Source organism: Lithobates pipiens, unplaced genomic scaffold (assembly GCF_037356315.1).
Source record: "Lithobates pipiens isolate NorthernLeopardFrog02 unplaced genomic scaffold, aLitPip1_a1.2 Scaffold_30, whole genome shotgun sequence".
NCBI lineage: Eukaryota > Metazoa > Chordata > Amphibia > Anura > Ranidae > Lithobates > Lithobates pipiens.
In genome coordinates this window covers 166,478,693-166,493,286 of record NW_027507791.1, presented here as the reverse complement: position 1 = coordinate 166,493,286, position 14,594 = coordinate 166,478,693, and the positions used below count along the sequence as shown (strand labels likewise).

Sequence of the window (14,594 nt, the reverse complement as noted above, 5' to 3'; positions counted from 1 at the left end):
TTTCTGCCTAGTGAAGGAGATGGACCTAGGAACCCTGCGGGACCATTGGTCCTGGGATTTTTTTTGCAGTAGTTTGTCTTTTGTGCAAGATTTTAGATCCAGTGATCTACTATCAACAGCTGGCTGGGTGACAGGCTGGATACTCTTATCCTTGTAGTCTCCCCAGCCTGGCCAGCGAGCGTGTGCGGACTATAGCTACGTGCTTAGTCAGCCACGACATGCTCCAGGGGTGGCCGGTGAGCTTAACCCTCTGGGCACACATGACGGGCTACTGTTGTCTACATCAGTGGCCAGCAGCCACCCCATACTCTTCAGGTGTGGGTCTGTTATGGGAAGCCCCCAGTTCGTCCAGATGGCAAGTACAGCTCTCCCTGCCTCGGCGGGGTTAAGCAGCTGGGCATTGCCTGGGACGTCGATTCGGGGGTCCCTCTCCTCCCTCTCTTCTCTCCCTGTCCCTCCCTGTCGCTATCTCCCCACCCCGAGGGGGTTGCTGCAGATGGGATGCTGAGCGGTGTGTGTGACTATAGCCAGGGGTTCACTGGGGGGCTCTCACCTGGATGGGGGGCTGCTCTGGGTAGCTGTGTCCCTGGGTGCATGTTGTCTTCCCACTAGGGGGCTTGAAGTCTGCACTTACTGATCGCCATAGTGCTGTTCTGCTGCCATTTTCACTGCCTTCCCCTGTGTACAGTTGTTTGCTATGTTTGGTGTGCCTCGGAAGCATGGTCGGGAACCATTTTACTGTGGTCCGGGGGCCATTTTCCCTTTGATTATGTCCCTTATACTGAACGCTTGCTGGCCATTTTGTTGTAGCCAAGTGCAGTTTTTATGCTCAGCGCTGGTTCCTGCTGCTCAGAACAGCACGTTTTTTTCACTCGTGACACTTGGGAGCTGATGCAGGCACTAGTAGCTGAATGGTGCAGAAATCGGTCGGGGTGGCGAGTCCTGCGGTGGGGGCCCCTCAGTCGGCAGCAGCTAGGTGGGTGGGACTGTGCACCCTTACTAAGTTCCTGAGGGTGGCAGACAGGGTGGGACAGCATGGCTTCACAAACTGGTGTTTCTTTCCCCGAACTCCCGGCAATTTTAACTGGCTCGTCTGCAGACAATGCAGCGTCTTTGGATGCTTTGTCGACGGTCCTTGATATGTTCGTTGCCAGGATGGTGATGGTGCACGGGCGCAAAGGTGGTAAAAAGCAGTCTCTGCCCCCCATCCTCCAGGGAGAGCTCTGACGCAGACTCGGGGCCCCGCTGAGACTGGTGGCCCCTGCTCTGTCGTTTCAGATGACGCTGACCAGGACCGATCGGACAGCGAGGATGATTCCCTGTCTGGGTCCGTGCGTGACCGAGCACTAGTTGGAGCACTTATCACAGCTGTGCGTGATACCCTGGTGATCCAGGATGCAGCAGATCCTTCTGCGGTCCCTTTTGGCTCCCATAAGCCAGCCTGTGCACCTAAGGGTTTTCTGTATCTTAATTATTTCGCTATGTTCATATACAAGGAATGGGCAAGACCGTAACGGACCTTTTCGGTCCCAAAAAGTATGGCAGTGCGTTTCCTCTGAGGAGAGCCTCCTTTAAAAAATGGTTGCCTCCTCCAGTTGTGGACCCCCCCAGTATCCAGGTTAAATAAAGTAACTAAGATCTCAGTAGAGGGGACTCCTGCATTTAAGCACCCCACGGACAGGAAGGCAGAGGCAGTGGCCAGTTTTTTGTTTACGTTTGTGAGGTTAGCAATGCGGCCAGTACTGGCCTCGGCACTTGTGTCGCACACACTTGCTGAGTGGGCAAAATTTTTGCACCGCGAATTGGGGGAAAGTTGGTGCAAGCCCTTAAGTATGTTTGTGATGCGGCCCTGGATACGCTCCCTCTGTTATCCAGAGCTTCAGTGTCAGCAGTGGTGCTAAGGCGCTTGATTTGGCTAAAATGCTGGTCTGCAAACCAGGCTTCTAAAAAGCCCTGACGGATCTACCCTTCCTTGGTGAGCAGCTCTTTAGAGCCTCCTTGGATTACATCATTAAGAATGCCACAGGTGGGAAGAGTACCTTACTCCCACAGACTAGGAAGGGTAAGGAGCCACGCTGTAGGCAAGGGCCCTCATTTTCTGATCATAACTGGCTTTTTCATCTGCCCGGGGCTTCGGCTAAGCGCCCCCAGCGTGACGGGACAACCTCTGAGGGACAAAAGCCTAACAAGCCTGTGAGCAAAAGTGCTACTGCATGAAGGTTTGTCCCGCCCATCTCTCGGGTGGGGGGTCCCCTTCAGGAGTTTGCAGCCTGATGGGCCTCTCGGCTGTCCGACCAATGGGTCTGCGAACTCATTTCCTCTGGCTACAAGATAGTTTCTCTCTTGGCCACCAACCAGATTCTTCCCCTCCAGCATACCCTTCCGGCCCACCAGAAGGCCCTCATGGGGGCGGTAAGGGACCTGCTAATTTGCAGGGTGATGGTGCCTGTTCTGGAGTCAAAGGTTTGAGGTTCACTCCAATCTGTAGTCCCCAAAAAGGCAGGGGAGCGTCCAATCTTGGATATAAAAGCCCTCAATTGCTTTGTAAAAGTACAGAGCTTAAGAATGGAATCAGTTCGCTCAGTGGTCACTGAACTCCATCAGGGGGACTCCCTGGCGTCTTGGGACATCCAGTATGCATTACTGCACATACCCATATGTCTCTGGCATCAGAGGTCTCTGCGATTCACAGTGGGGGAAGCCTACTAACAGTTTGTGGCTTTCCCCTTTTGGCTTGGCATCAGCCCCCTGAGTCTTTACTGAGCTATTGGCTCCAGTTTTGGTGTTGTTGCGACAAAGCGAGATCGTGATCATAGGCTACCTAGACGATCTCCTGCTGAACGCATCTTCTGCCTCAGAATTAGAGGTGGATGTGGCGATCATCATGAAAACCCTGCAGGATTTTGGGTGGCTGTTGAACCTGAAGAAGTTGGTGTTTATACCGACTCAATGCTTGGAGTACCTAGGCCTATTGCTGGACTCCATGGAAGCGAGAGTGTTTCTCCCTTCAGACTAACTGCAGACTCTCAGAACTGCAGTAAAACTATTGATGAACCGCAGGTGGTCATTACTACGCTTTTACATGCGAGTCCTGGGGCTCATCATGGCCTCCTTCGAGGCAGTGCCGTGCGCCCAGTTTCATACCAGTCTTGCAGGAGGAGATTTTGAATAAATAGGACAAATCTGTTATCCCTGGATCTGCAGGTTCGGTTGAGTCAGTCAGGGACTCCCTGTTCTGGTGGCTAAGGTCACCGGCATGGATAATCATTCCTACGTCTACATTGGACAGTATAAACAGATGCCGGCCTGAGCGGCTGGGGTGGAGTACTGGGAGTACAGTTGACCCAGGGCCTCTGGTCAAGGGAAGAATCAAAGTTGCTGATTAGGATCAAAGTCAGACAACACCACGGCAGTGGCATATGTCAACCATCAAGGAGGAACAAGAAGCTCGGCTGCAGCATGGGAGGTCACTCACATTCTTCAGTGGGTAGAGCGACATGTACCAGCCCTATTGGCCGTTTACATCCTGGGAGTGGGATACTGGCAGGCGGACTACCCAAGTCACCAGATGCTGGACTCAGAGTGGTCGTTGAGTCCGGAGGTGTTCAGGCTATTGTGCCTGCGATGGGTCACACCAGACGTGGATCTTCTTGTGTCCTGTCTCAATCAGAAGGTGCAGAGATTCATATCCAGGACAAGAGATCCTTGGGCAGACGTGTCGGATGCACTGGTGGCTCCGTGGGATCAGTACCGACTGATCTATGCCTTTCCTCCACTAAAGCTACTACCACGTCTGCTCCGCAGAGTGGAGACCGAGGGGATTATAGTAATTCTGATTGCCCCAGATTGGCCTCGGCATCCCTGGAATGCCGACCTAGTACACCTGGTTGTGGATGCTCCCTGGCGACTACAGATGCAAGAAGACCTTCTGTCTCAATGTCTGATTCTCCATCCTGCTTTACCATCACTGGTTTTAACATCATGGCTGTTGAGATCAAGGTACTAAGGAACCAATGCCTCTCGGACTCAGTACCTATTCTGTTTCCATGATCCTGCTTTTTCTACAGCCAGGAGTACATAGGAAAATTTGACTTTGAGCACCATTAAAGGACAAATATCAGCCTTGTCTGTCTTTTTTTTTTTTCTTTTTCTTTTTTTTTTTCCAGCGACCCCTGGCATCTCATTCTCTAGTGAGCACTTTTATTCGGGGGTCCGACATGTAGTTCCTCCGGTGTGTCCACTGTTGCCTCCGTGGGATTTGAACCTGGTGTTATCGGCACTTTAGAATCCGCCATTTGATAACATCAGAGAAATTCCCTTGCTGACTCTTTGCCAGAAAGTGGTCTTCCTAGTGGCCATTACATGGGCCAGGAGGGTTTCGGAACTGGCGGCCTTGTCTTGCAAGTTGCCCTATCTAATTATCTATCAGGATAAGGTGGTGTTGCGTCTGCAACCTTTTCTACCGAGGGTGGTTTTGTCGTTTCACATTAATCAAGACATTGCGTTACCATCCATGTACCGACACATCCTAAGGAGGTGGCCCTTCATACCCTGGACGTGGTCCGGTCTCTAAGGGTGTATTTGTCTGCCATGGCTCCCTTTCGGAAGTTGAACTCTGTTCATTTCGAGAGCTGGTCCGAAAAAAGGTATGGCGGTCCCGTCGGCCAGCATTTCCAGGACAGATTGGGACAGAAGTTGAGGGAAAAGGAGGGATCCTGATTGGAGAGCTCACACTGAGGTGCATGACTAGAGGAAACCAGGGTCTCTTCAGCCAATATGGAAGTACTGCCACCACCTGGACTGATTATCGGAGGAGTCTCAGGAGGAATTTGAATATTAATGGCCGGGGAGGGAAGGCATACGCCGTGGTGAACCTCCAAGGGCATGACAGAGCATCCACTGCCTCTGCTTGGGTGTGCAGAAGGCGAGAGAAGAATCTGGCCTGTGTGGCAAAAAGGTCTACCTGAGGGCGATCCTACAGGCTGGAGATCTGATGTAAGACATGGGGATAAAGGGCCCACTCGTTGTCCAGGAAGTTTCTCAATAGTGAGTCTGCTTCCATGTTCAACTTGCCTGGAAGATACATCGCCCTGAGGTCCAGGAGGTTCTTCTCTGCCCAGAGCATAATTGGCTCTTGAGAAGTGATGTGCTGCGGGTGCCTCTGCAGATATGCGACAGCTGCCCTGATGATGTTCAGGCGTAGGAGTATAATCTGGCCTCTGACTTCATATGTCAACAAAGTCAGTACCAGGAATGCTGCCCTCCACTCCTGGCCGTTGGTTGTCAGGGTCTGCGGGCGGGGGGCTTATCGGAATCTGGGAGCCCCCTTTCATAAGGGGGCCCCCGGATACCGGCCCCCCACCCTATGTGAATGAGTATGGGGTACAATGTACCCCTACCCATTCACCTGTAAAATAAAGTACAAAAAAACACAACACACAAGATAAAATAGTTTATTGCACATCTCTGGGGGTCTTCCATCTTCGGGAGTCTGCTCGCCGGACTCCTCCGCTATCTTCTTGCAGCTCTTTTACTAGCGGAGGAGCCCGGCTTTCTTCCTCGCCGCCGGCCTCTTCTTTTCCGACTTCGGGGGTCTTGTCCCCCTCTTCGGTTCTTCTGCCGGGCCACCGCACCTTCTTCTAGCTCTTTTACAGGCGGTGGCCCTTCTTCTTCTTCTTCTTCTTCTTCTTCTTCTTCTTCTTCTTCTTCTTCTTCTTCTTCTTCTTCTTCTTCTTCTTCTTCTTCTTCTTCTTCTTCTTCTTCTTCTTCTTCTTCTTCTTCTTCTTCTTCTTCTTCTTCTTCTTCTTCTTCTTCTTCTTCTTCTTCTTCTTCTTCTTCTTCTTCTTCTTCTTCTTCTTCTTCTTCTTCTTCTTCTTCTTCTTCTTCTTCTTCTTCTTCTTCTTCTTCTTCTTCTTCTTCTTCTTCTTCTTCTTCTTCTTCTTCTTCTTCTCCTTCTTCTCCTTCTTCTCCTTCTTCTCCTTCTTCTCCTTCTTCTCCTTCCTCCTTCCTCCTTCCTCCTTCCTCCTTCCTCCTCCGTCCTCCGTCCTCGTTCTTCTGGAGATGTTGACTTGACGTTCTCTCCGGCCGCAATGCCAGGGACACGCTGCGGAGCGACTTATATAGGGACAAGGGGTGGGGTCTTCGGTTGATGTCGCATGGTGACCCGCCCCCTTACGATGTCACAGTCCCGGAGGATGCTGGGACTGTCGCCATGTGACATCAACCGAAGACCCCACCCCTTGTCCCTATATAAGTCACCGCTGCAGCGCGTCCCTGGCATTGCGGCCGTAGAGAACGTTGAGTCAACATCTCCAGGAGAAGAAGAACCGAAGAGGGGGACAAGACCCCCGAAGTCGGAAGAAGAGGCCGGCAGCGAGGAAGAAAGCCGGCTCCTCCGCTAGCAAAAGAGCTACAAGAAGATAGCGGAGGAGTCCGGCGAGAAGACCCCCGGAGCTGTGCAATAAACTATTTTATCTTGTGTGTTGTGTTTTTTTTGTACTTTATTTTACAGGTGAATGGGTAGGGGTACATTGTTCATAAGGGGGCTCCCGGATTCCGATAAGCCTCCCGCCCCCAGACCCCGACAACCAACGGCCAGGGTTGTCGGGAAGAGGCCCTTGTCCTCATCAACATGGGGACAAGGTGCTCTGGGGTGGGGGGGGGGGGCGGCCTGGTACGGCTCAGGAGGGGGGCCTCTCGCTCGCCCCCCCTTTCCTGGCCGGCTAGGTAGCGTGCTCACACAAGAGTCTGTTGTGGACCTTGGGGGGACCCCCACGCCAATTTTTTTCGGCGTTGGGGTTCCCCTTTAAGTCCATACCAGGTGGCGGGGCTAGCGACGTCTCCTTCGCGGACCCCGCCTACCTGGAGACCCACTCGAAATTAGTGGACTTTTCTCCGGGCGGGAAAAGTCTGTTCATTTCAAAAGTATGGCGGACTGGCACACACACAGCCGGATTGTCCGCCGAAATGCGAGTCCGGCGGGAAGATTGGAGTAAACTACTTTCTAAGTCTGCCGTACTTTCAGGTCAAAAAAGTATGCTGGAGCCTACACACGGGGGGATTGTCCGGCGGACTTGAGTTTGCCGGACTTTTCCACCCGCTTGTTTGATCGTGTGTACGCGGCATTAGAGAAAATACTATTTTTCGTACTCATCGTAAAATCCTTATCTCTAGTTCACAGACCGACAGCACCCGCCCCTCCTTTTTCTCTTTACGTTATACTGCTTGTTGACGTACTGTTAACTGCAAGGCAGGGTAGAGGGTAGAAGCTGTTATAAAAATCCTTTTTTTGTTAAGCGCTTCGCAAACTGTTGCCACTTAATAAAACCTGTATAAGAATACTAATAGGGAAGCACTGGACACCAAGCAATAGCAAAATAGTGAAGGTATCCAGTGTGCCCCCACATCGTGTGTAACTTGCATAGATAAACACAAACCCTCAGGGTCGCATTTAACATGTATACACTGGTACAGAAAAGTGAACCAGCGGGGACACTCCATTCAAGTAAGACGTGTGGCAAGAATGCCTGGCCTATTGAGTACAAGGCCACAGCAAGTTTTCAACCACTTGTCGACCAGCCGCTGTCTTTATACTGCGGCAGGTTGGCTCATTCCCACGAATTGCCATACTTGTACGCATGCTTTCTACATGACGGGGAAGCTGATGCGCACGGCTGCATTGTCCGCTGGTCGCATGCGATCGCTCCAAAGGGAGCCAGAATGGTGATCTGTCAATGTAAACAAACTGATCCCCATTCTGACAGTGAAGTACAGAGTGATCGTCTGTAACTTGTGATTAGGAACCGCAATCTCTCTGTACTCAGTCAGTCCCCTCCCCCCCACAGTTAAAGAAACCTCCTAGGATACACATTTAACCCCTTGATCGCCACTAGTAAACCCTTCCCTGCCAGTCATTTATACAGTATTCCGTGCATTTTTCTAGCAATGATCACTATAAATGTGACTGGTCCCAAAAATGTATTCAATGTGTCTGCCGCAAAGTCTCAGTCCCGCTATAAATTGCTGATCACCGTCGTTGCTAGTAAAAAAAAAAAGTATAAAAGTCAAATCTATTCCCTATTTTGTAGTCACTATAACTTTTTACACAAACCAATATACTCTTATTGCAATATATATATTTTTTTTTTTAACCGAAAATATGTAGAATAATACATATTGGCCTAAACAGATGAAAAAGCAAACGATATTGTATTTTTTTTTCCAAATTTTTTTTTTTTTTGTTTATAGCACAAAAAATAAAAACCACAGAGGTGATCATATACCACCAAAAGAAAGCCCTATTGTGGGTAAAAAAGGATCCCTTTGGGTACAGCATCGCATGACCGCAGACGTCAGTTAAAGCAACACGTGCCATATCACAAACAATGGCCTGGTCATTAAGAGGAAAAACATTCCGGTCCTTGAGTGGTAAAAATACGTAAACCCAATATTTCAAAATGCTCCGATCAGCGCTGGATACTTTGGAATGGGAAAATATATTTGTGTGTTATGGTGTGGATCAAGAATTAAACCCCCCACCCCAAAAAAAGAAAAAAAAGTAGTCTAAGTCTGCAAAGGTCCAGATTTGTTTGTTCAATCGTGTGCTGAATTGTGATTTTTGTTATGGTGTTATTTTTTTCATAGACTTTAAAAAACTGCATGAAGCTCATTTTAAGAAAATGGAGTCTATTGATAAATACATGGAGCGAAAACAGAAGCGTCTGGATGCTGTGAGCAATTCCATTCACGAAGCCAAGGTAAATGATTTACATTGTAAGCAAGTAGTTAATATGCAGCTTCTGCAGAACAAAATAGATAAATGTACAATCAGCATAAGAAATGTTCGTTTTTTTTTTTTTTTTTACCTTGCGTTCAATGACTGACACGGCGCTTCTGAATCTTGGCCGTAGACTCATAGCGCCCTCTAGGACTCTAGGAAGAAAAGAAACGCAGCACAACCTATGGCCAGTTCTAGCTGATAGAAAATCTCTCTCTCCTATAGGCAGTCTTTCTGCCTAGTGTACAGGAGTAAGGAACTAGTTCACTGCTGGGACCTGTGATTCCATACTTAACTTTTTCATACATCATGGGACTCTAATGGGACTAATATTAATTTCCTGCTGGGTTATACTTCATTAGATGAATGAACACTGGTAGACTAAAGGTCTTCAGACAGGAAGTGACCCCCACCCCTCCTATACAGGAAGCACTTCAGTTTTCTACCAGTGTCTGCAAGGTGGATGGCACAGGTTTAGCTCTCTGAGCTCCAGGACTCTAGTCCCACAAACGGTTCCAAAAGGGAATCAAGGGATAAACCGATCGGATCCTTTTGACACAGGCTTTTATGCTTCGATTAATAGCGCCCAAGCCTCACAAACATGGCTCGAGGTCCTGCTCTTGCTGACTACCGCGCCCCCCGCAGGCAGCCAAAAATGTAATGCCATGGCTTTAAATTGGCCTGTTAGGCCTCATGGCGCCCCCCTTTCCGGGGGGTGACGCTGCAGGGGTCTGTGCCCCCTATGTGGGGCCACGGTCAGCACCCTCTAGGTGATCCTCAGAAGGGGAGGTCACGGTGGGTGGGACCCCCATCCCCCTGACTTTTTGGTGTGATGATTAGGCACATAGCCTAGTATATGGCACTCCTGTCCTCCTCTACCTCCCCTGTTTAACAATCTTATCTGACTCTGCCGCAGGGAGGTGGCCACCCTGCGCACTGGTGGCCGTTCGCCCTATCCTGTCAGGGAGTGGGGATGATGGCAGAAGGGCTCAACCTGTGCGTGAACCTTTGAAAATGAGGGATGCAGCGGTGGCTGCGGATTAGGGCTGTTACCCTCTTGGATAAACTGTCTTGCTTGGCGAAAGCTTTTCCTTCTCTCATTTTGGCAAATTTGTCCATGAAGACGGCGTGTCAAGATTGCCTTTTGCGTTTCCAAGAATGCTGGCTGTAAGGTATCCCTTTGGGGCGTCCACCCTTCAGAAGAGGAGTGTTACACCAGTAGTGAACCCCTCTGTCTCTTGGCTGCTAGAGGCAACCATGGTTCCAGTAGAGCAATTTATGGCTTCTAAGGGCCCGGCTGGCATACCTGGAGAGGGAGCAGAATACTCCTGCCTTGCGGCTTGGAGACCTATTGGGTAGGTGCTGCGTTTGGTCCACTATGCCTCTTGGCCGCAGTTCCCTTCAGTCTGTTGCCTCAGTGGTGCTTTAGACATGTATTTTGAGGGGTTTCCCTGAATGACCTCATGTTTCTTGAGTTTTTACGGTTATAAGATAGTTTTCCGGCTGTGGTCCTCCAAACAGTTTGTCGCTTCCAATAGTCTGTTGCCAGACTGCTTGCTGTCCTCTGCCAGGGGCTCTGCAAGCCCTGTTGCTGCAGGGTGTGATTGTTCCGGTTCCTGTGCTGGAAATAGTGTCAGGGGTTTTTAATGCGAACCTGGGCATAGTCTAAAATGGAGGGTTACAGAAGGTTGTGTGGTTACAGGAATTCCGGATGGAATCTGTCCACACAGTGGTGGCACTCCATGGGGTCTTTCTGACTTCTACGACATCACAAATGCTTAAGTATTCTTTTATGTGCTCGACTCCAGCACTTCCTTCATCTGCTGGGAGTGCGGAGCATTATCGGCACATGGTGTGGTCCTTTATCTGGCCACCGCTCCTCGGGTGTTCACGAGGTGTTGTCCCCGGGTCTGGCAAGGTTACGTCATTGGGGGTTGACAGTCCTGGGCTTCCTGGGCAATCTTCTGTGCCGAATTCTCTAATTCTACCCCTCTACCCCAAGGAGCAATGTAGTTTCTATACAGACTTTCTCTGATTTCAGGCGTTGGTGGTATAGTGGTGAGCATAGCTGCTTTCCAAGCAGTTGACCAGGGTTAGTTTCCCAGCCAACGCACCATGGCATCTACTATCTGAAGTCTGCTTTGGTCCGGGCAGAATATTCATTTATCTGAGCCTCCTCTGGCCAGTGTTTATTCCCCTGGACAAACTCCAGAAGTGGCATGCGGCATTTGTTTCATTTACTATCCAACAGGTGTGCTTCTCTGAATTGACTTGTGGATGTTGGGTTTGGTGGTATATACCCTTCTTTTGAGGCAAGGACATTTGCACAATTCCATGTTGGCTCCCTTTGGGGAGTTCCTGGCATAATGTGACAAATACCCAAGGTCTCTAAACAATCAAATTCAGCTGTCTCAGGGAACCAGAGGTTTCCTAGTCTTGGTGCTTCATTCTCTGCTTCAGTGGGGAGGATCCTTTTTCCCCTTGTATTGAACAGAGTGACCACCAATACCAGTCTCTCAGGTGGGAAGATGTCCTGGGACTGAGCTTGGCTCAGGGTCGTTGTGATTGGTGGAATCTGGACTACCATGTTAATATCCTGGAACTTCACTTGATCAAACTAGGTCTGGATAACGGATGGTTCGACTTTTGGGGGCTCCCAGGATGGTTCCAGTCGGACAGGCAACAGCGGTGGCTTATGTCCCTTACTTGGGGGGGCAAAAAAGGTTGTTGACGACACTGGCTGTGGTCAGTATCCTTCTCCTGTGGGCAGAACGCCTAATTCTGGCCCTTTTCAACGAATGCATTCCAGGAGTGCGATGCTGTCAGATGGACACCTCAGTTGGCTGGGGTTGGGCCCACAGGGTGGGCCTTTCTTTGGGCTAAGTTTCATCAGGTTTGTCCTCGTTCGTTTTAGGTGGCTACATTTGTCCTACCTCCGTTTACAGAGGGATGAGCAGGAATAGGCCTTGCGAACCATAGAGGGCCAGGTGTCGGCCTGGGTGTTTTTATTCGGTGTCTCCTGGTCTTGCACTCCCTGGTGTGTGCCCTTTTGGGCTAGGGTTAGACGTTGGTCTCCACTGGGGTTGTTTCTTCCACCATCGTGTGATCTGAACTGAGTGTTTTCAGTTCCCCAAAGGCCTCTGTATCTTTCTCTCAAAATATTCAGGAGGTTCCACTGCTTATTCTGTCTCAGAAGGTGACCTCTTGGTGGGTATCGCTTCTACTCGCAGGGTGTCGTAAATGGTTGGGTTATCTTGTCATTCACCTTACCCAGGTTAAGGTAGTGCTTCGTCCTTTTACTTAGTTCTGTCCTTGGATTTCCACTTGAATAAGGACATTGGCTTGGCTTCTTGTGTCCCTGGTCGGCACATCCCAAGGAATTGGCTTATCTGTCCGGGATGTATCTTGGGGGATTCTGATGTATTTGCCAGCCACTGAGTCTATTGGACTGGATGGATCGGACAGATGTCTCCGGGCCATCATGCCAGGGATGGGTTTCCTCCTTTCCCGGTTATGGCGCATTCTTTTCTGGCTATTAGTGCTTCTTGGGCCTTCTGTCATCAGGCTGCCATTCCGCAAGTTGGCACGGCGACCACTGGTAGTCGGTGTACATTTTCTCAAGTTCAGATGCCTCTTTTGGCTGCAATGTTTTTTTTTTTTTGTTTTTTTTTTGCAGGATGCTTTTTTGAGGGTTTATTCTATCTTTAAAGTGGTAGTATGGTCATTTTTTTAACTTTTACCTACAGGAAAGCCTATAATAAGGCTTACCTGTAGGTAAAAAAAAATCTCCTAAACCTGTACGGTTTAGGAGATATTCCCCTCGGTATGCGCCGCTGACTGCAGCGGCGCATGCGCACAAGGGGGTTCTCTCCGTGAAAATCCGGCAGCGCTCGTGCGGCCGGACTGAAATCTCCCGCGCGCATGCGCGGGAGTGACAATATCGCGGCTCCGGCCACTCACAGCGCCGGAGCCGCGATACCCGGAAGAGACGCCGAGGGAGCGTGTCGGCTCCCTCGGCGTGGATCGGGCCAGATGTCGGGGCCTCGTTCTAAGGTAAGTATTTCATAATGAGCTAGTATGCGGTGCATACTAGCTCATTATGCCTTTTGCTTTGCAGGTTTAAAAAAAAAAAAAAAACATTGCGGGTTTACTACCGCTTTAAGGGTTATCATTCAGGTTGGGTTCCAGCTTGTCCTGGGTAAAGTTACTGTTACCTGGTTGGCTCTTGTATTAGCCTTGGGATTTTTAGTTTTTTTTCCCACCCCTCATGTTGGCACTGCTTTGGGACGTCCCTATCGTTGGGAATAAAGAATGCTGTGTCTGTCAGTGAAAACATGAGAAAATAGGATTTTTTACTTACCGTAAAATCCATTTCTCCGAGTTCATTGACAAAGTTCTTGGCGTTTTTTTAATACTACTACTGTTTATGCCTAGTCCTATTCCTGTGAAGGCGATATAACCCTATCGTTATGAAGATAGAAGGCTGTGTCTATCAATGAACTCAGAGAAATGAATTTTATGCTAAGTAAAAAATCCTATTTTATTATATTGGGGGTGTCCCAGTGATTGTAACAATCAGTCAAGCTAGCTAAAGGCTGGACACCTGTGACCATATGGGGGAGTTTGGGTGTTTGCAAAGTGTACCCTTTTTTTTTTTTTTAGCTGTATGAGCACACACGCATAGAACGTTTAGTGCACAACCAGCTTATTTAAGCTGTGAAAGCAGCTGTGGGATACAGACCAGGCTCCCAACAGACACTTGGAGTGGTTCATTTTTCCTTACTCGGGTCACACGAGTCACCATGTGTTGCTTGGAAGGCTAAAGGTGTTTGGCAGGATTTGTTGCATAGGGGCTTGGTGAGTCCTATTAAAGGGTGTTTTAACTACACTCAAGTGTTCTTTGTTTGCAGGCATTGAATGTCTTACAAAAAGAGTGGGACTAACACCATAGGCAAGGGCACACTTATATCATCAGTTGTTCCTGATGAGCCTAGTTGTAGCCCTAAAGTTGTATCTCCTGAAAGACCAGAGGCTCCCAGGAAATATATGTCACTGCACTTATCTGCTATTGTGCCTACAGTCAACGCTGCTTCACCCTTTATCACTAAGGATGAACTGTCTTCAGCCTTAGCCAGGTTAGCGCACAGGATTGCTGGCATAATTGCCTCCATCCCACAGGGTGGCAAGAAGCGTGACCGATCCCCCTCCCCCAAGTCTCCTAGTCTTTAGCAGGAATGGGTTGAGGATGGGCAAGAGCTGAAAGCTCAGGGATTTCAGTGGAGTGCCCGGCAGATGAGTCTGCTTCTGAGCAATCTGGACAAGAAGATATCCAGTCGATGTCTGTCTGTCTGCTTCTCAGTCACAGAGGCTTGGATCCTGACTGAAATGGTTCATTCTGCCTTTAACTCTTGCAGAGGTGACTGAGCCCCCCTGGTCCTCTTTGGGATCTCTGAGACCCTTTCAGGTCACGCAGACTTTTCCTGCTACACCACCATTGTTGGAACAGGTGATGTATGCTGATTGGGAACACCCTGACAGGACTTTTTTGCCTCTTAAAAGGTTTTCCCTTTTATATCCCATGGATGAAAAGTTTGTTAAAAAAATGAGCATGCCAGCCATAGTTGCAGTAGTCTTCCTTAAACAAGAACTTATTTGTCCAGTGGACAATGCACAGGGCTTGAAAGACCCTGTTGATAAGAAATTGTAATTATTAAAAGCTTCCTTTTTTCTTTGGCCAGATCAGTTATTCAGCCAGCTGTTGCAGCAATTGGTTATTGCCAGTTCATAAAGGATCAAGTCAAATGGCCTTTTAGGCCTT

At 49.2% G+C, this 14,594-nt stretch overlaps 1 protein-coding gene across 4 annotated transcripts in view; it reads left to right on the top strand.

The window, feature by feature from the left end:
• The window catches only part of NUSAP1 (nucleolar and spindle associated protein 1), a 440,771-nt gene that overhangs the window by 158,688 nt on the left and 267,489 nt on the right, over positions 1-14,594 (top strand). For all 4 annotated transcript variants that reach the window (XM_077465050.1, XM_077465051.1, XM_077465049.1 and 1 more), the window contains one exon: positions 8,644-8,756. In XM_077465050.1, the coding sequence (XP_077321176.1) occupies positions 8,644-8,756 (113 nt within the window). The remainder of the gene's footprint in view (positions 1-8,643; positions 8,757-14,594) is intronic.